The 21,457-nt window shown below is 30.8% G+C and overlaps 3 protein-coding genes across 4 annotated transcripts; all 3 read left to right on the top strand.

Moving 5' to 3' along the window:
- Window positions 1-2,254: 2,254 nt before the first annotated feature.
- Window positions 2,255-6,650, top strand: LOC109338638 (endonuclease 4-like). The gene is made up of 9 exons (XM_019575911.1): window positions 2,255-2,668; window positions 3,243-3,423; window positions 3,543-3,653; window positions 3,740-3,795; window positions 4,652-4,735; window positions 5,173-5,265; window positions 5,447-5,514; window positions 5,889-5,962; window positions 6,274-6,650. The coding sequence occupies exons 1-9, from the start codon at window positions 2,546-2,548 to the stop codon at window positions 6,396-6,398; spliced, it is 915 nt and encodes a 304-aa protein (XP_019431456.1). The 5' UTR covers window positions 2,255-2,545; the 3' UTR covers window positions 6,399-6,650.
- A 1,989-nt stretch (window positions 6,651-8,639) lies between these two features.
- Window positions 8,640-11,885, top strand: LOC109338636 (endonuclease 1-like). Of its 2 annotated transcripts, XM_019575910.1 has the most exons (10): window positions 8,640-8,868; window positions 9,080-9,260; window positions 9,599-9,706; window positions 9,938-9,993; window positions 10,079-10,162; window positions 10,412-10,507; window positions 10,723-10,787; window positions 10,881-10,954; window positions 11,633-11,757; window positions 11,797-11,885. In XM_019575910.1, the coding sequence occupies exons 1-9, from the start codon at window positions 8,734-8,736 to the stop codon at window positions 11,755-11,757; spliced, it is 924 nt and encodes a 307-aa protein (XP_019431455.1). In that variant the 5' UTR covers window positions 8,640-8,733; the 3' UTR covers window positions 11,797-11,885. The 2 variants fall into 2 exon arrangements, with proteins under 2 accessions (XP_019431455.1, XP_019431454.1); XM_019575909.1 differs by lacking the exon at window positions 11,797-11,885 and having other exon boundaries at window positions 11,633-11,762.
- A 1,028-nt stretch (window positions 11,886-12,913) lies between these two features.
- Window positions 12,914-14,639, top strand: LOC109338633 (endonuclease 1-like). Its single transcript, XM_019575906.1, has 5 exons — window positions 12,914-12,967; window positions 13,209-13,304; window positions 13,520-13,584; window positions 13,678-13,751; window positions 14,243-14,639. The coding sequence occupies exons 1-5, from the start codon at window positions 12,914-12,916 to the stop codon at window positions 14,365-14,367; spliced, it is 414 nt and encodes a 137-aa protein (XP_019431451.1). The 3' UTR covers window positions 14,368-14,639.
- Window positions 14,640-21,457: the final 6,818 nt, after the last annotated feature.

The following is a 21,457-nucleotide window of genomic DNA, read 5'->3' as shown; positions in this document are numbered from 1 at the left end:
AGGTAAAGAAATACACATAAAATAGAAATCAAAATCATCTTCAATGCATGTCTTCAATTCTGGCTGTGTGCATGAGGGAAAAAACTGTCACTCTTCAATAATTTCTGTCTCAATATATTTAAATATGAACAGGGAATATATTTTGATGCATGTCATTGTTTAAAATAATCAAGAGGCCAGGGGAAGAGATGCCAAATCACAAAAGTATCCATTAATTCCTTCTCTCAAATCTAGGATAACGAAAAAAATACTTTATTTGATATAAGTAAAGAAAAACATTATCAATCTTAGTCATATAAAACGGGCTTCGCTCATGGACAAGGACATAAAACTTGATATTGGCTAGATTTTATTATCTAATGGACAGAACTTCCGTGTAAAATGCCTTAGTCATATATATGCAAGGATGTATAAGTGGGATAGAGATTATTGGTACTAAATAATGTCTTATTCTCTATTACGGTTCTCTCTGTTAATGAAAATGCAAATGTCATACAAAATGCAACATATAATAACACTTTTATCATTTTGTTTATCATGAAAGCACATTTTTAACATTAAAAATATGAGTAAAAACAATAATTTGTCTCTCTATTAATGGAGATGGTCCTTATTCCTATTTCGGACTAATCAAAATGTTACTTTTTATTACTTTTAATTTTTAAAATTCTTCTTTTAATTCATATGAAAATATCTTGTTGACCAAATACAAAGAATGAAATAATATTGAGAATATGTGATTCACTATTGAAAAGAATGTTGACAATATATCTGGCTAGCTAGTGGGTGGTGTGAATACACATAAATGGAGTTGTTGAGGCCCAAAATTTTAAAGGAGCACTAGAACTCATTAGGGTAGCTCACATTTTTCTCTCTAGATATGCTACACTTTCATGGTTTTGTATATTTTTATGATTTAATATATATGTTGAAAATGTAAATGATTTTTACATTGTTCACAAATTATCTAATTGTTTTATTAATTATATTCACTCTCAAACAAAAGTAATATAAATCAATAGTAGATGATGTGCTGACAATGTAAAAAAAATACTATCAATATATAGATTTTAAACTCTTATTATAATAATGCTATATAAATATATTAAATTTGGACTAGATAGTTTTCTAACCACTTTAATTCTTTATAAAACAAAAAGTTATTCATTAAATAAAAAGTTGGTCCAATTGAACCGGCCAGTTGGTCCTACTTTCACTTTGATACAGTTGAATTTAACTTGAATAGCAGGCTTAACCAAAAAAAACACTTCTCATTCTTGAAGTGGAAATGCAAAAGCGCAAAACTATCTCATCCCTGAAGTGGAAATGCAAAACCATTCTCATTCTTGAAGCTAAGTGGAAATGGAGAGTTGGCCCATAGAAACACACTTTCCCCAACTATTTACGTTTATTGACTCTTATGAGTTTGATAGTAATATTTACTTGATTTTAATATCTATGTAATGATAGTGTGAAAATTTATACACAATCCATATATTAGTTACTATTTATTTGTATTACTTTTATTTAAGAATTAATAATAATTAAAAATGAATGATAAATAATTCATCCACAATATAAAAAAGTATTACTATACATTTTCCCCCTCAGATAATAAATCAAGTTACACATGTTATTAATCATTATATTTAACATGAGTAAGTTTAATGGAAAAGAAGTAAAGAACTAATCATTCTTTTTACCATTTTTCTTTCAATATTATTTTTTTGGTTTTCCACCCATCTTCACATTGGAACAATCATGTCCGAACCTGAAACATCTACAAATATGTGGGATTAATTCTTTCAGCATGTATTTTTTCTATCCATAAGACTTGAACCCAAGATCTTGCTTAAGGAAAATCAAACATGTATCACTTGAATCAACACATGTTGGTTCTTTCAATATATTTGAAGACACTGTGCTACTTTTTTATTTAAAAAAAATGAGAATTTGTATTAGGAATTGTTTAAATGTATTTTAATGTGTATCCTAAGATACATTTTATAAGCTTAAAATTATAAATTTGTAATAGAATTTGCAAACATACATTTATTGATATACATAAGTTTTATATAAATGTAAATTTTCTTGTCAAGTAACTTAAATTTTATATAGTTATTGTTTAAAAACAAATAGAAATACTTTTAAACTTAAAAAGTAAAAGATAATGAAACATAAAAATGTGAAATAAATTATGAAAAATTCATTTGCCAAATTAAAAAAAAATCATGATAAGAATAAAAAGTTGTTTGGGTTTAAAAAATGTAGAGAACTGAAAGTGGCTTTATTCAAGGGTTTTGTTCGTAACCTCTGATATACGTTGAAATTTGCAAAATTAATGGCGTTTGCACAAATCTAGGACCCAACTTCTCAATGGGGATTGTGTATTTTAGGAAATTGAGTTCTTTGCACTGATCAAACATTCATGCAATAATTTCGTCCATGTTAATGTGCCCAGTAATCTAGTTTGATTGGAATTGTTTCCATTTCAGATTTCAGATTCCGAAGTGTTTGTTGGTATTGTTAAATTTGTGTTAGTGATATGGGTGAATGGCATAATCTAATGTGGAATGTGATACTGCTCATTCTTCTGCTGTTGATTCCAGTGCCAGCAGTTCTTAGTTGGGGAAAGGAGGGTCACTATGCAACTTGTAAAATAACACAGGTAGCCACTACTTTTCACTTTTTCATTTTTGTGTGGCCCAAAGTTGTGAAATTTTAAGTTTATCATTTAATTCTGGATTCATATTTTGATTCACTTTAGGTCCCCCGTTTAGGTTTAAGTTTTTTCCTCACAAAAAAGTGATTTTTTGATTAAAAACCACTTCCAGCACTTGAGAATTTGCTTTGGCTGCGCTTTTGCAATGAAGTAGAAGCTGGAAAAAAGGAACTTTTTTAGAAACTGTATTTCTAGCTTCTCATAAAATCACCTTTTCCAAATCCACTTTTGTGTTATTACCTTTTTAAGTCAAAATATCAAGCCCTTAGTGTTTGCACAAGTACTCTTGAGGGCTGAGCCTATTGGTATCCCATATGTTTCAGTTTCATATGAAGTGAAAAGTATGACAAGAACAATAAATATGATTTATCGATAATTAGATGAAGGGTCGATTTAAATTTGAGTATGGAATGGACTATGGATTAGGTAGTCTAAAGGGGTTGAGTTTCATGATATAAGTTTATACAGAGATTGCTGTATGTGCTTATTGCTGATCATAAAGATTTTTGGATTTTTCAAGGAGTATCTCAGTGAAGATGCTCTATTTGCAGTGAAACAACTGCTTCCAGATTCTGCTGAAGGTGACCTTGCTGCAGTTTGCGCTTGGGCGGACGAGGTTCGCCACAATTACCACTTCCGCTGGAGTAGTGCTTTGCATTATATTGATACACCAGATTTCAAGTGTAATTATGAATATTGCAGTAAGTTTTGGCTTTTCAGTACAGTATGCATGAAAGTGTTTTACCAACTATATTGCATATTTAGACTGCTCAATGGCCATGCAATTCATAAATTACTAACCGTGCCATGATTCTTATAGGAGACTGTCATGATTCTTATGGACATAAACATAGATGCGTAACTGGAGCAATATACAACTATACAATGCAACTCAAGTCAGCTTATGCGAACTCTGCATCTGTATTAAGCTGTAAGCATTTGACAGATTTAGATTCTTGAATTACTCATTCCATAGGATGATAGGCCCTTTAATTTATTATTCTTTATCAATTACAGACAATTTGACAGAGGCACTTATGTTCTTGTCACATTTTGTTGGGGATGTTCATCAGGTTTGTTCTTCCTGCTTCCTTGTTCAAAATATAATGAACAACATAATATATACTTGTTTTAGAAAGTACATATGATTTGGTATTCTTTGTCCTTGATTTGAATGAATGGCATCCTGAGTTTGAGTTTCCTTATTGGTTAGTGATAGGAGTTCCACATTGAGTGAAAAGTAAGCTCAATGTGGTACTTAAGTCACGATGCTCTCCCACCTAATGGATTAGTCTTTCGGATTGGGCTCTCCTCATATTCTTAACTCCTAATAATTGGTACTTTCATTGAGCCTAGTCCAAAAGAATAGTCCAATAGGTGAGAGAGCCTCATGACTTAATTGCCACATTAAGCTTACTTTTTCATTCAATGTGGGACTCCTAATAGTTGGTAAGTTGGGGGGTGCACATCTACTATCCCACACTTAGTATCACTCCATGTGCCATAACCTTGTGATTGGTCAGAAAATTACTTAAAAATTAAATTTTAACTTACATATTTTTTTTTCAACCAATCACAAGGTCATGGCATATGGAGTGGCACTAAGCGTGGGACAGCAGATTTGCACCCGTAAGTTGGGAAACGAGAGCTCGTCCAAAAGACTAGTTCACTAGGTAAGCGAGTCTCATGACTTAATTACCATATTAAGATTACTTTTTCATTCAACGTGGGACTCCTAAGTCCTAACAGTTGGTAAGTTGGGAAGCGAGAGCTCGGAACTTTAAAAAAAGGATTGGTGGGAATGGGTTATGATACTATTCTATATGTACAGTGTAAAAATTACAATGACATGGCTCACTATCTTTTTAAAATTGTTTCTCCTCCTCCAAACTTGTGTTTTAAATGATCTCATCCCATTTTCTGGTGCAGCCTCTGCATGTTGGTTTCACTGGAGACCTGGGCGGAAACTCAATAACAGTTCGTTGGTACAGGAGGAAAACAAATCTTCATCATGTATGTGTTAAGAATCAAGATTGTATGCTAGTTTGTGAAGGCGGTTTCCATTTTGCAACCTAACTATCTTTTATTAGCCATTTCCTTCCATTCTTTATGGAGTCTGTGATTGAGTGGGAATGTGTTTTTTTTCCTTTATATCTTGTGTTTTATTAGACTCAATTAACTCAGCTTCCTAAAACACTTCTTACCTGCATTGGATCTCCATATGATATTTTATTTCATATGCTGTTGCTTTATTGATTGTGGCTGAGAAAGAGGTTAGATGGGCAAGGCAGTGGTTGTGGATCTCCATCCTCTGCCTACAATACATTCCTATTGTATCCTCACCTGCTATAGCTATGCATTTGTAGCTAAAGATTCACCCATTTTTGAAATACGTCCTTGCCAAAAATGGATTAAATTGATGAAGTTCAGTAATGTTGGTTTTCGTCCAGGTGTGGGATGACATGATTATTGATTCTGCTCTGAAAACATTCTATGATTCAGATCTTTCAATTATGATACAAGCTATTAAGAGGAATATTACTGTAAGTTTTTTTTCTTGCTTTATGCATTTATTCAAATGGTGCAGATACCCAGCACAGATAAAGTGATGTTTTTCACTTGTTAAGGACTCCAAAGTTGGAAGTTTTGCATTAAAAGGTAGATTTTTTTCAACTCCCATTGTATGAATACACCCAATAGATTGATTATTAATACTTTCTGCAGGAAACTTGGTCAAATGATGTACCAGTCTGGGAACATTGTGCACACAACTACACAGTTTGTCCAGATGGGTATATGCATTATACATTTCCTGTCCAACTTTCTTTATCATTGTACTCAACTTTTGTCTGATTGCATACCGAGGATGTAACTAGTCACACTTTTTTGCTTGGCAATCAATATTTTCATCTATAATGACAGATTTTTGTATTAATTTGTTGGCTTTGCTATCATGATTCTATCCCATGAGAAAACACAGTGAATTGATAAATTGAAATTACCTATCTTAATCATAGTACTTTTTCACTTGCAAAATGTTTGCTTGATTATTTGACAGCCATGGGCTCCCCTTGATCTGTCATATTAGCATATTACTAGTAATTACAAAACTTAGATAATTGATATAAAGAAATTACATCTCTTGACTTGATTGGTGACAACTCAGGTATGCATCTGAAAGCATTAGCCTAGCGTGCAAGTTTGCATACAAGAATGCCACACCAGGAAGCACTTTGAAAGGTATTTCCTACTTTATCATCTATCAATATTTTTTTCAGGAACTCTATATCCTTTAGCTAGAGATTTCTAATTTCTTCGTCGTCATCTTTTTATGGGATTTTTCTTTCTTTTCTGAGCCTCTGTGATTCTTAGCTTCAAAGGAGTTTCCTTGATTGATTTGAAAAGAAACTGATTTTCTCTTGAGCGAGTCTGTTTCTTTCTATGTTATTGGATGTTTGATGATTGCCACCCTTGCACAATTTTGTAACCAGCATAAGAACCCTCTTTGAAGTATGGCCTCTCATAATTTATTATACTATTTTGTCATGTAGATGAGTACTTCCTTTCTCGTCTGCCTGTTGTGGAGAAAAGGCTGGCTCAAGGTGGTGTTCGACTTGCAGCTATCCTCAACCGTATTTTTACTTCTAAGGCCCCAATTGCCCAATCTTCAATATAAAATAATCTGACGAACATTTATGTATAGTTTACTCTTCTAATGTAAAGAAACACAATTGTAGTTCTTAACTTCTTTGTTTGCCTGTTCATTGAGCTAGAAATATTGCATACACAGATTATTCATATACCTCACAGAGATTTAGGTAGCATGTGATAGACATGCTAGCATAGAACTGAAGAAAATATGAGTTCTATTATGTATTTGGTGCATTCAGTGAACAAAATAAGACAAAAGACCACATTATTAAGTATACAATTTGGTTTCAATGAAAGTGGGAATCAAAGAGACTAACTAGTATAGAATATCATGTTCTATTCTGTTTCATCTTCTATGTACCAAATTTTACTTTAATTCTGACTACTCATTTTTTAGTCTTTTTTTCTTCCTTTATCTAATTGTGTTTACTTCATCTTGATTTTGTACCCACTAGAGTTTAATAATTGATACATTTTTACTTGTCATTTTACATGAACCTGACATTCTTTGACTATTCTATATTTTGTGGTCATTGTTCCTCAAATGTCTGCATTTTTACATAGTCATTGAGCCGTGTATATGATAATATAATATGCTTGTTTTGGACTAGGCACGAGAAATTACCTCACAATCTTCTTTCACATAACCTTATTCAATATTCTGCTGTCTTTCTACAAAAGGATATATGAGTAATTGTATCCTCATCCATTAATTAATACTTTCACATCATACCTAGTATTTTAGAAAAATGCTATATGAAAAATGAATTTGAAATCAGCCATGATGTAAGGGCATTGTTATGGGTAATTTATAAATATGTGTATGTGGTCTTTTAAGTCACGATGCTTCCTATGACCTAATGAATCTTCAAACTTGACTCATCAAAACTTTTTATCCTCAATGGTTGCCTCCTTATTCTATTGGTTAGGTTGCCCAAAGAAGCAAGTCACCCACCCTATACCGTGTTTGCTTCTCAGACCAAACTGCTCAAGCTTGAAATCTCGAGGATCTCTGATTAGTGACAAATTTAGAAATTTCAAGCTATGGGATATATATATATATATATATATATGGGATACTCAATCCTAACGAAATGTAAACCATATACAAAATCTTATGTTACAATAATAGTATTATGTTACAATAATAAGTTCTCAAAACATTAATTGGTTTTTAGTTTAAATATGTTTTCCATTCATGAAATATAATCAAATTTTATCGTAGTTTCCCATAATTTTTTTAGTTTTTATCACTATTTTAATTGATCATTTTAGTTTTTGTCTCTCTCATCGATGTGACACACCACAATCTACTCCATCACCAATTAGTATGACATGTGTCATTGATATAGAGTTAGTATTAACTTCATTATTAGAGAGATAAATACATCACAAAGATACAAATAATATAAAAAAGAAAATTATGACACTTTTATCATTCAGATAGAATAATATAACACTTTTTCAATCATGTAAGTGCAAAAATAACAACTTATTTATCATTATCTGTCCAATCAATATTAAAGATGATTCTCAAAATATCACTAAAATAAAACTAAAATTTTGAAATACAAAAGGACCAAAACCCAAAACAAATAATTCATAGGGACTGAAACCAAATTTCATATATTTTCAGGAATCAAAAATATATTTCAATGTTAATTTTCTAATTTTCCATATTACAAAAAAATATCTCTACATATAAATAACCATATAGTCATTTAACAAATTATGTCATATAATTTTGCATCTAATTTTCACTAATATAATATTAAAAAGCTAACTCCTAAAATTAATAGACCAATAAATATGAACATAAAGTAGAGGAAAAAATATATGGTATATAACTTTCTTAAAAATTTGTGGGGATATGCCCCCACTATGATCAAAGTGGGTAACCAACATATTGCTTGTAGACTTGTGATGCATATAGATAACCAAGATGTTGCTTTTAGCATTGATCACAAGTGTACCAGAAGTTAACACCACCTTCACTCAACTCTCTTAATACATAAAACTATTTCATTTTTTGTTAAATAATTGCACTTTGCACAACCTTTAATTTGGTGCTGCCTTTTATACCAGAATATACTCACCTTGCTTGTTCTTAACTATTGAGTATGCTTAAATAACTAGGTATTTAAATCTTACACTCAATGAAAACCCCTTAACGTGTTCTTTAAAAAACTCCTCCTGTTTTTTCTGTTTTTTGGGTACATCATGTTCCTTAATAAACTATATATATAATGTCTAACAAACTAATTCTTATAAAGGCTTATTTCATGTGTAATAATATTTCTGTCTTGTGACAACAAAACGTTCAAGGTGATTCGAACCGATAATAGCATTTATCTGAAGAGATGCATAGGCTTGGAGGTTTTTGGGGGTCTCTTTCATTTGGGTTTATTTTGTTCTTAAATGCTGTTTTCATCACTATACCTGGTGCCCTTTCTTGGAGCAAAGAGGGTCATACAATGACTTGCCAAATTGCACAGGTAAACTATAATTCATTCCTATGAAATATAGCTGGCACCCCCACCCACCTGAATAATAAAAATAAATATATGAATTCAATATTATGGCTCATTTGGTTTTCATAATTTTAAGGCTAACCAATTAACTATTAGATAGAAGCATTATAACTTGTTTTGGATAAATGTGACAATAAAAAGTATATACAATTGACATTTAATATTTGATTGGTAGGCACTTTTGGAGCCTCAAGCATCAGAAGCTGTTTCCCAATTGTTACCTGAATATGTTGAAGGTGACTTATCAGCTCTTTGTGTATGGCCTGACCAAATCAGGCACTGGTACAAATATAGATGGACAAGTCCACTTCATTTCATTGACACCCCTGATGATTCTTGTTCCTTTACTTATTCAAGTAAGCACTGGTTATATATTAACAAACCAATGAGTAAATGGTCAAATTAGTATGTGCAGAGTCTGCCACATTAGTCCTTTGAATGACCAAAAGTAGAAAATTGCTTTAAAAAAGTCAATAGTTTGCATTTAGTCATTCAAATTAGTCCTTAATTGTCAGCGCTATCACTAGCGGATGTCAGAGACCAATTTGAACGATATAATTTATACTATCGAAGAACTAATGTGACTGATCCTATATTTTTGAAGGACTAATTTGACCGTTTACTCTTAAGATAAGGTTCTTATCGAATTTTCAGCTATAAAACATTAGTGTAAAATTTGTTGCTGTTACCCTAGGGGACTGCCATGATCAGCATGGTGTGAAAGATATGTGTGTTGCTGGTGCTGTCAAAAACTTCACTTCTCAGCTTTTGCACTATAGAGAAGGGACTGCTGATAGAAGATGTAAGTGATCATGTTTTTAAATTCTTTTCCCTTTGGAGAATTTGAGCTTAGTTCATTACACAAGATTTGTTACACTATTGGTTCATACTTCATAACTAGATTTTCTTAACAGAATAACCAAACTTTATTACAATTCAATTAGTACATTTTTCTATTACTGAGTAAAATTTTCCCTTTAATTTTTATTTGTTGTCATCATTTTAATTCCTATAGTTTCTTCTAATTTTGCAGATAATATGACTGAGGCTTTATTGTTTTTGTCACACTTCATGGGAGATATACATCAGGTGTGTGGAAATTAAAATCTCTTCAAAGTCCATTTTTGCTATATTTTCTTACCAAGTGCTGAACTAAAAATGATTTTTGTTTCAGCCAATGCATGTTGGATTTACCACTGATGAAGGAGGAAACTCAATAGACCTGCGCTGGTTTAGGCACAAATCCAATCTGCATCATGTAAATTTGCACAGTTCATTTTTTCTATTATAACAATTCATCTTATTGATTTCAAATTTTGTAAAAAAGACAAAAAACTTTCTTTTAAAATTTGCATAATTTTTTCCATCAATTAATTAATGAAAATAATGCAACATTTTCATAATTGTCAAAGAAAACAAACAAACCATGATATATATTTCCAACTTCAATTTTCCAATTGGAAATCACTACTTCACTTAACAACTTATTTTGTATGCTTATCTTTAGGTGTGGGACAGGGAAATTATTCTCACGGCACTAGCAGATTATTATGACAAAGATGTGAGTCTACTCCTAAAAGACATTGAGAGGAACTATACTGATGTAAGATTCAATATATCACTAATTCTTACCTTTTATACAACAAATTCATTTTTAAGGCTTAATACAACTCTGTAAGGAAAATATAAGGGTTCATAAATCATAACCAAACTTCTAAAATAGGGAATAAAATCAAAATAGTGAAAAACTACAAGGAATAAAATTATATTCAATCATATGTAATGATATTTTACATCCTTGTTACATATGTTATACAGGGGACATGGTCAGATGATGTTTCATCTTGGCAACAATGTAATGATATCTCTGAATGTGTAAATAGGTGAACTCTCCCTCTCTTTATAATCTCTTTGTCTCTCACATTTAATGCTCAAATTCCTCACATCAGTTTTTTTTTGTTTTTTGAATGATGTAGTTGGGCCAAAGAGAGCATACAAATAGCTTGCAAATGGGGTTACAACGGAGTGAAATCGGGAGAAACTCTTGCAGGTACAATTAGTCACTAACATGAAAATGTGTAGTTTTTTACTTTTTAGCTCAAATGTGCATGGATCACAATATAATCCGTGGGTGTTCTCTCAAATTAGACCTGAATTTGATGGAGACTATCTATTGTAATTGAATTTGAGTTTATTTTTTCAATCTCATTTAAGTTTGGTATTAGTATCCGCCCTCAAACCAAAACCCTCCCCTTACACACATAGAAGGAGGATCTTCTGTCCCTAAAAAACCACGTCCCCATGTACCAAGTCAATCAAACGTTACCAACTAGCATAAAAAAGTTACTTTATCATTTTGTGATTTTTTTTAAGTAGATAACAATTTTCCATTGGATTGGGACACAATGAGATACAAAAAAGTGGGACAGGTGATCCCCATTCTACACATATATACATTAATAAGGTTATATAAAAGTTTTATTAAGCTGCCCTTATATATATATATATATATATATATGGGGTCAGGGAAATAACGTTAGGTATTAGGTTGTGAATGTCATTTATTTTTTGAATCCCAGATGGTTAGGGTTTGGATTTGGGCTTCCATTCCTACAAATAATACCGAAACTTATAATGATTTTATTGGAGAGAGTTGAGCATAATCATTATAATTAGTTGTAAGATTTATGAATTCATGACTTTAATTTGTGGTATGATGCTTTTACAGATGATTACTTTAACTCAAGAATGCCATATGTGATGAAACGAATTGCACAAGGTGGAATTCGCTTAGCAATGATCCTTAACCAAGTGTTCGGTGGCTCTGAAGAAGGATTTGCAACAGCAACATAAGCTATGCTTCATCTGATAGTCCTATAAAAATTACATTTTTAAATTTGTTAATAATAACCATAGGATCTGATCCATTTCTTCACAACATTTAGAATTTCGTCATTCCATTTATGACTAGTACCTAGCTTTTGGTTTTAATAATTTGTATGAAAAATTAAAGAATAAATTACACTCACACTCTTGCGTTTTAGCGAAATTATATAAACTACCTCCCACTTTTCTATACCTATACAAATAAATATATCTTTATTATTTTTTGTCACAAAATGCATCAACAATTCTAAAAATTAGGGATGTACTATATTTTGTTTAACTTAATTGCATTTATCACATTTTTTATTTAAAAATTACAATTATTTTTCATGTAAGGGTGGTCAATGTACTGAAAGACTAGGGGAGGTTTGTGTAGATGTAGAAAAATAACGAGTAAGGTGTATGATTTCACTAAAACTCAGCGATGTTAACGTAATTAACTCTAAATTAAAACTGATGCAAAATGTGTGCATATCCATGTATAGGTAAAAGTTACATGCAGTGTCATATGTTCTTGTTGTAGGATTTCTAACTTATAAATTTATAATGTAAACGTGGATTACTTCATCGACATGACGAACAAAAATAATCTATATCAAAATAATTTTATCCCTCTATATTCAACAAATCAAATATTATTATATATAATATTGTTATTTTTAAAAAATTAATTTAATATTTATTTGATACAAACTTTAGTGAAAAAGTAGATAGAAACTAGAATAATTAATGAAATGGTATGTGAAAGAATTTTCCCCATGGTATAGCAGGAGGAGGAAGGAAGAAGAAATAGTGAGTGAATGAAAAGAAAATCAAAGAAAGAAGAGAAACTTGAAGATGTTGAATGATGCACTTTTTATTATTGATTGAATTGAATTTACAAGCTTAAGCCTACTCAATATTTATACAAGAAGAACTATCAACAGAAAATTAATAGAATTAACAAACTTACTTAAAAAGGAAATAAAACTAATAACAGAATTTCAAAAATATGGCAAAAGAGGAAAGTTTCCTAAATCAATCATTTTCAATCTATTCTTCAATTGGTTGAATCTTTGGGCTCTTTGGGTTGGTAGAGTCTTCATTCTTCACAGACCCCCTCAAACTAGGCGCATGAATATCAATGATGCTGAGTTTGGCAAGATTCTTGAGGAATGGAGATGGAGATAATGATTTAGTAAAGATGTCAGCCAATTGAAGAGAAGTGTGGATGAGAAGAAGATGTATTGTGTTGTTAAGGACTCTTTCTCTAACAACATGGCAATCCACATCAATGTGCTTTGTTCTTTCATGAAAAATAGGATTTGCAGCTATGTGTAGGGCTGAGTTATTGTCACAGAAGATGCTAACAGGTCTAGAATGAGCCAATTGGAAATCACTACTTCACGTAACAACTTATTTTGTATGCTTATCTTTAGGTGTGGGACAGGGAAATTATTCTCACGGCACTAGCAGATTATTATGACAAAGATGTGAGTCTACTCCTAAAAGACATTGAGAGGAACTATACTGATGTAAGATTCAATATATCACTAATTCTTACCTTTTATACAACAAATTCATTTTTAAGGCTTAATACAACTCTGTAAGGAAAATATAAGGGTTCATAAATCATAACCAAACTTCTAAAATAGGGAATAAAATCAAAATAGTGAAAAACTACAAGGAATAAAATTATATTCAATCATATGTAATGATATTTTACATCCTTGTTACATATGTTATACAGGGGACATGGTCAGATGATGTTTCATCTTGGCAACAATGTAATGATATCTCTGAATGTGTAAATAGGTGAACTCTCCCTCTCTTTATAATCTCTTTGTCTCTCACATTTAATGCTCAAATTCCTCACATCAGTTTTTTTTTGTTTTTTGAATGATGTAGTTGGGCCAAAGAGAGCATACAAATAGCTTGCAAATGGGGTTACAACGGAGTGAAATCGGGAGAAACTCTTGCAGGTACAATTAGTCACTAACATGAAAATGTGTAGTTTTTTACTTTTTAGCTCAAATGTGCATGGATCACAATATAATCCGTGGGTGTTCTCTCAAATTAGACCTGAATTTGATGGAGACTATCTACTGTGATTGAATTTGAGTTTATTTTTTCAATCTCATTTAAGTTTGGTATTAGTATCCGCCTCGAACCAGAACCCGCCCCTTATACACATATATACATTAATAAGGTTATATAAAAGTTTTATTAAGCTGCCCTTATATATTTATTTATATATATATGTGGGGTCAGGGAAATAACGTTAGGTATTAGGTCGTGAATGTTATTTATTTTTTGAATCCCGGATGGTTCGGGTTTGGATTTGGGCTTCCGTTCCTACAAATAATACCGAAACTTATAATGATTTTATTGGAGAGAGTTGAGCATAATCATTATAATTAGTTGTAAGATTTATGAATTCATGACTTTAATTTGTGGTATGATGCTTTTACAGATGATTACTTTAACTCAAGAATGCCATATGTGATGAAACGAATTGCACAAGGTGGAATTCGCTTAGCAATGATCCTTAACCAAGTGTTCGGTGGCTCTGAAGAAGGATTTGCAACAGCAACATAAGCTATGCTTCATCTGATAGTCCTATAAAAATTACATTTTTAAATTTGTTAATAATAACCATAGGATCTGATCCATTTCTTCACAACATTTAGAATTTCGTCATTCCATTTATGACTAGTACCTAGCTTTTGGTTTTAATAATTTGTAAGATAAATTAAAATGGATGCAAAATGTGTGCATCCATGTATAGGTAAAAGTTACATGCAGTGTCATATGTTCTTGTTGTAGGATTTCTCACTTATAAATTTAGAATGTAAACGTGGATTACTTCATCAACATGACCAACAAAAATAATCTATATCAAAATAATTTTATCCCTCTATATTCAACAAATCAAATATTATCATATATAATATTGTTATTTTTAAAAAATTAATTTAATATTTATTTGATACAAACTTTAATGAAAAAGTAGATAGAAGCTAGAATAATGAATGAAATGGTATAAAGAAAAAAAACAATGTATGATCTTAATATATCATTAATCAGCAAACAAATTAGGAGATTTGTACAACTCTTTAGTTCATCAATACATGAAGTGATATAGGAGACACTGTGAAACAATCCCATCATAATCCCAAACTTCACTTGGCCCCTCTTTTGAATCAAACGGCTACAAATCCTATTGGAGTTGGACAAGTTACTAGTGTTGATCAGAGCCCTTCTCGTTATTGCCACCACAACCTATAGTTTCCTTCGAGTAAATCTTCTGTCTTAATGTGTATCATTCTATATATTCTTTCAATTTCATTGATCAAATAATATAAAATCAATATAAATTTAACTCTTGTTTTATTTGTTGACTAATAAGAAATAAATGGTACATATATATAGTGGTACAAACTTAGGATAAATTTTGGGATAGAAGATAATCTAGCCTTTACTTTCTAGCTTAACTTCAAGTCTTGCATTGTAATAGTATACAAGAGTTTTGCTTTGAAACATTTATACATAAGCTAAAAATTGAATTATACTTACAAGAACGCCCCTTCTTTTTTTTAATAAGATTGTAGCACATTTTTAATTAAGTTTTAGTAAGAAAGCTCTCATGGGGTTATGATTTTGATTTGAATCATTGGGCATTTGTTGACGATTTTGACCTTGATTTCTTACCCTGCTGCTTACCCTTTCTTTATTATTATTATGCGTGTTAAACTGTTAGTGTTAAATTGTTAATGTTGGGTCAAACCTCTTTGTTGTATTCTATTATTGGCCAATATTTCATGCTTCACCTTGTTTGTGAAAAAAAAACGTTAAATTTCATGACTAGCAAAGACTAAGATATTTGTTTTTTCTTTAAGTTGAAGTTCAGCTACCGAACATTACCATTTTTTAATGAATGCACTACTATAATTTTGAATACATTCAATCGTGGCTCCTACCAGTCCCAGGTGCAACCCACCAGCTTCTGATAACTATGTGTACATATCCAAACATCATTGATCCTTAAAGTTCTTAGTTTATTGCTACTTGTCTCTCTAAACTGAACCAGCTTTAAGATTCTTTAGATGGTGTACCTTTGGAAATATATCAAAGGACCAGTTCAAGTGTTATATGTTTTATTAGTAATGTTTTAGATAAAAATCTTGTAAATTTTAGCGAGTCCTACAAATGATTGTCTCCAAATGAGTATACACAAAACAACTCATTGTGATATTGTATTTAGTTTGTGATTGTACATGGGCAATACCCTTATAGATCAAGTAAATTAACTTTTGTTAGGCTGCTAAGTAGAATTGAAAATGATATACGTAATAGATTTATTGATTGTTTTGTATATTTGAAGAAAAATTGCAGTGCACAGAATCTCTTAAACGGGAAGTCCTTCATACAATGTACTAGTACAAACGTAATATTCAAAGACATTGGTATTACAAACAAAAAAGACATTTGTTTAATCATGTCGGATTCTGTCGAGGGAAGAATACATTCGGATAATAATAATAACAATAAGTAAATTATACTGATCCCAGATTTTTAATGAAATTATACAAACTACCCCTTATTTTTTACACCTACAAAAATCTTCCTTAATTTGTATACTTTCATTACACTGATTACCCCTGCATAAAAAATAAGTGTAATCTTTTAAACAAAAAATGTGATAAATGCAATTAAGTTAAACAAAACATAATATATTGTGGAGACAAGTCGAAATAATATATGAGTCAATATTTCTTTATTATTTTTGGTTCGTTACACTATATTATAAGAGCTATTTAAACAATATTTCTTTAGAATTGTTGATGCATTTTGTAACCAAAAATAATAAAGATACATTGATTTGTATATTACTTAAACTTGTCTACACAATATATCTATTTTGTTTAACTTAATTGCATTTATCACATTTTTTGTTTAAAAGATTACACTTATTTCTTATGCAGATGTTACCAGTGTAATGAAAGTATAAAAACAATGGAGATTTGTGTAGGTGTAGAAAAGTGAATGATAATTTATATAATTTTACTAAAACTTAGGGGATGTCAATATAATTTAATCTAATAATAAAACTACTATGAACAACACAGTTCATATACCCACTTTTCCTCTTAATTATTGTCTATTATTTTAAGACAACTTGTTACATTCTTGCTTTGCAATTAGCCAATCATACACTTAATTTGAATGACCAGTGTCAGACTCATCTTTATTATTGGAAATGATACTTATAGTTTTTAGTGTATTTTAAAGATAACAATGTAATAACAATTAAAGTAAAAGATAAAAATGTTATTATCTTTTAATTTTTTCATGTATTTTTTATTAATTGGCCTATCCAATAATGGAGAGGAGTCTAGCTCCACAGTTTTACACTTTGATATGACCATTCTCCTAGCTTAAGGAAAGGAAAAAATCATAGTAATCAGAATTCTCTTTGCAATAATTTAATGTTGTTATTGATTGTCATGAATAATTACTAAATAGTCCATGTCAATTTAAAATTATCTAACAGTTAATCACCCTCGCTCTCAGATGAATAATACTGACTCAAGTCTCACTTTTTATTGTGTATCGTTACCCAATTCTGAAGTAAATTAGGTAGGTGCAGATGAACTATATGGCATGTCAAATTGCACTGAAAATTGTAAATTAGTGCTACACTGTCTTATATTTGTCTGAAAAATGTAATAATCGAAATATTAATAAAAGTGTAAAATTGTGCTCTGCGAGTAAAGGAGAAATACGTTATCCCAGAGATATGAATATCATGTTGCCTAATAATATTTAAACAAAAATAATAAAAGTTTAAATATAAATTGTATTTTTAATGGATATTACTTATTTATCGTGATGGGAGCCATTACTAAGATATGTGGTTAAAATTTTTTTAAACTTTATTTATTTATTTTTATTTAAAAATAATATAAAATTATGAGTGTTTGAAAGAATATTTTGACATGTGTCATAATCTTATTTAGTATTGGATTTTTGAGAGAATCGCATCCAGGTGATGGAAGCAAATTTCTATTCCAGCATTACAAATATTTGTGTCTCAAATCATGTCCTCAATCCGGAAAGCTCTAAACATGAAACATCATATTCTTGTCTAATATTTTGTTGCCTATTACATTCGTTTTTATTTTTCTTACCACTTAACACTTATACCAGAAATCAGAAAAATAAACATGTGACAAACACTTGTAAAACTTGGCACTTTCATAACAGCGCGCTTAACCAGAAAGCACGATATCATCATTCCTATTTTAGGTGTCCAAATAGTGTCTCAATCTAATTAATAATTGTAATGTAATTAAAAGGAATAATCATAAAAGTAAAATAACTTTTGTATATTAGTTGTTGGAATATGATTGATTTGACATGAGGATATGAACTTGTTGGGACATATGATTCTAGTTAGGAAACCTTTCTATTCACTTGATAATAACTTTTTTCTTTTTAATAAATCTTATAAGCTATTCTTTGGAACTTAATTTGAGGCTACAATTCATCCAAAGTTGCAAATCCAACAAAAAACTTGAACTGGGTAGAAAGTAAATAATAGCAAAAGACTAGATTCATTATCAAGGAAACAAGATCATTTACACGAACAGAAAAAGAAAGGAATGAAAATAAACAAAACCCAATTTGTACAAACTAAAACTGATCAAAAACTTTCTTAGCCAACTACACCACACCCTCAAACTAAGTTGTGAAACTAATGAAACTATCTAACTCTACTACGAGAGAAGATTGAAGCCACAGAGTTGGCTAGCCCCACCACTATTCCAACCTTAACTTGTCCCCTCTTTGGAATTGGACGCCCTGAACATCTTCTTGTGAAATTTTCATTCATCATTCCACTAGCTCTTGCACCTGCCATATCTTAATAGGGTATGTTTTTCTTTGCCTGAGTGAAGAGAACAAGAATATAAGAGAGAAGTGTTTCTCTTAGATTGGATCCTATGTTTGATAAATGCTATGTGTTGTGTTGTTTTGGTGAGTGTTGTTGAGCTTTGAGGTTTGTTTATATATGAGTGAGGTTTCCAAAAAGGCCCTTGTTTATGGATAAATTTTCATGGATTGTCATTGGTTTTAGACTAGCTAGTTTGACCGTTTTGACCTTGTCTTTTCTTGCTGCCGCAGTTCTAGGACAAACAGTGTGTACTGTATACGGGAAGAGTGGACAACATATTCTCTTGTTCCATACTCCAAAGTTTGGTTTCCTTTGTTAAGTTGCAACAATTATTTTGAAATATTGGTCTAATAATGTAAGACTTTATTAAATCTTTAGGATAATAAAAAAATTAAAAAATTGAAAGGAAGCAACAGAGCAACTATGCATCTCTAAAGAAATTAACTTTTTAGCTAAAAAGTAAAATTTTATTTGGTAGTACAAAAAAATAATTATGATTATTACAGTAATTTAGTTTGTTCATGAAAAATCTCAAATTTCAGATTGGGTGTGACATGTCATAACTAGCACTCATAGCAGTGCCAATAAGGCATTACATTAGGGCCCCACCCCCACATTTTCCTGCCCTTCAAAATCGGTTGGTCCCATTGACGTTGAAGTGAATTTATTTCAAGGTCTTGACTGTTGACTTAAAAAGTTAGAATGGTTCATTGCCTATAGACATTTGACATCGCCTTCGGAGGAAATGATGAAATAAATTGGTCCCATTTAAGGTACTCTGCACTATCCCCAAGTTGTGCATTAAAAAGGTGAAATGTGAGATTAAAACACGTTTGGTCGTGACATTTAAAAGGAACAATGACTAAGACACTCATTGTAACAAATAAATCATTATAATTGAAACAAAAAATTCATTGAATCATGCACAAAGTTTCTTTTTTTTTTCATTGGTCGGCTCTGTGAGTAGCAGCCGTATGACATGCCCCACACCAGGATCATGATTTTTTATCCAATTTTATATAGTTAATTATTTCTTTTATGATCAACTTTGCGATCAAACAAACATCTATTATCTTAAACTATTTCTCAAATTTTATTTATATCAATGACATTGAATTCCAAATTCGATATGAAACTTTTTTGTATTTCTACATTTATTTTATTCAATCAAAACACTCTCAATTAATTTTTTTTCATATTTATAATATAATCTTCTACTATATAATATGTAAAATCTCGAAAACAAAAAAATAATTAATGTTTAAAATTTTAACTAACACGTTATGTTTTTATTTATGTGGTATGTGATTTGGATAATAGATTTCTATTAAAATAATCTCAACCCTTTGCATACAATTATGGCTCACAAGTTTAGCTAAAAGATGAACTCTCAATTATATATATATATATATATAGATAACTTTAATTGAGCATCCAGCGGTATTGTTTTTTGTGCCAAGTTGCATATTATTCACGTGGAGAATCTAATTGATTTTGGATGAAGCAAGGTCTCAATGTGACAAACCTCACATTAAAGTAGGACAGCTCTACTTCCCACTATCTTATATTAATCTTATTCAAGTTAATCACTTATTAATGCTTTAATCCGCTTTTAAAAGCAATATCTTTGATCTGACAACTCAACATGTCAATACAAAATTAGATATGCAGATTTAGTGCTTTTGGGGTCACTATTAATAAATAGATTTGTCGAAGCAGTAAGCCACCAAATTATTGGAGGAGAAGTTGCCATAATTAATTACATCGTTTAATTTCCATTGCATATAGACATGCTTTAATTTAACCGTACTGCTGAGTCTCACTCTGATAGTGATAATAATAATAGTTCAACTGAATTTTTTGTATACTGAATTTTTTGTATCATTTAAAGAACAGTTAGTGGAATGCATCACTTTTAAGGCATGTAAATTGAACCTGCATAGCAAAGTGGAAAAGTTATTCCCCGGAATCTATGTTTAACAGGAGCCAAGATTAATTGTGTGTACAATTAAGCTAGCTCAAATCCAATAGGACATTGAGTTACATAGTTTTTGTGCGAAGAATATTTTATGTTGGTTCCTTATAAGTTTATAAGGCTGCCACCTATAAATAGTTATACAAATTCAATGGGGATATCACTCATAATCACATCTAATCAAAGATGGCTAATTTTATAATTTCTCTATGATAGGTGAATGACCAATCCTTTATGCTCCATGTGGTTGAGGGAAGAAAATAAGGAGAGAAATATGTGAGAAAAAAGTGAAAAGAAAGAAAGAGAAGAGAAAGATGTGAGAAATAGAGTAAAATTTAGTGTTGTATGGTTGTATAGAAAAAGAAGATAAATGAATGATTAAACTTCCATAATGGAGATTATCTGTCTCACTTTTGGTGTCTCATTTATATATCAATCTAATTAAAAAGTGACACATAAGTAAAAAGAAAAATCATACAAAAAAAAATATTTTTTTATATTATCTAGTGGAATGTGATTAGCTTAGAATATAGAGACAAAAATATTTTGGAATAAGTGATCTTTGTCCAAACTCCTCCATTCTTCCTCTCCCATTTTCTCTTCACTTGTGAGAAGAAGAAAATTTGGTGGGCTCCACCTCATTTTTATTCTCTCTTCTCAAACTCTCTCCCCAACCAAAGGAGAGAAAGAGAACCCTTCTCTCCAATTTCTCTTCTCTCATTTTCTTTCTCCTCCATTTTCTCTTCTCTCATTCTCTT

Source organism: Lupinus angustifolius, unplaced genomic scaffold (genome assembly GCF_001865875.1).
Source record: "Lupinus angustifolius cultivar Tanjil unplaced genomic scaffold, LupAngTanjil_v1.0 Scaffold_32_58, whole genome shotgun sequence".
Classification (NCBI taxonomy): domain Eukaryota; kingdom Viridiplantae; phylum Streptophyta; class Magnoliopsida; order Fabales; family Fabaceae; genus Lupinus; species Lupinus angustifolius.
This window is presented reverse-complemented; position numbering and strand designations above follow the sequence as displayed.

What these genes read in the sequence shown, in the direction of transcription:
- LOC109338638 (XM_019575911.1), top strand. Translation starts at nt 2,546, where the DNA reads ATGGGTGAATGGCATAATCTAATGTGGAATGTGATACTGCTCATTCTT. An exon ending in CAACTTGTAAAATAACACAG is followed by an intron (nt 2,669 to 3,242) that starts GTAGCCACTACT and finishes GGATTTTTCAAG; the next exon opens with GAGTATCTCAGTGAAGATGC. An exon ending in TTGTTGGGGATGTTCATCAG is followed by an intron (nt 3,796 to 4,651) that starts GTTTGTTCTTCC and finishes TTTCTGGTGCAG; the next exon opens with CCTCTGCATGTTGGTTTCAC.
- LOC109338636 (XM_019575910.1), top strand. Translation starts at nt 8,734, where the DNA reads ATGCATAGGCTTGGAGGTTTTTGGGGGTCTCTTTCATTTGGGTTTATT. An exon ending in TGACTTGCCAAATTGCACAG is followed by an intron (nt 8,869 to 9,079) that starts GTAAACTATAAT and finishes TTTGATTGGTAG; the next exon opens with GCACTTTTGGAGCCTCAAGC. An exon ending in ATCTCTGAATGTGTAAATAG is followed by an intron (nt 10,788 to 10,880) that starts GTGAACTCTCCC and finishes TGAATGATGTAG; the next exon opens with TTGGGCCAAAGAGAGCATAC.
- LOC109338633 (XM_019575906.1), top strand. Translation starts at nt 12,914, where the DNA reads ATGATGCTGAGTTTGGCAAGATTCTTGAGGAATGGAGATGGAGATAAT. An exon ending in GAGATGGAGATAATGATTTA is followed by an intron (nt 12,968 to 13,208) that starts GTAAAGATGTCA and finishes GCTTATCTTTAG; the next exon opens with GTGTGGGACAGGGAAATTAT. An exon ending in ATCGGGAGAAACTCTTGCAG is followed by an intron (nt 13,752 to 14,242) that starts GTACAATTAGTC and finishes ATGCTTTTACAG; the next exon opens with ATGATTACTTTAACTCAAGA.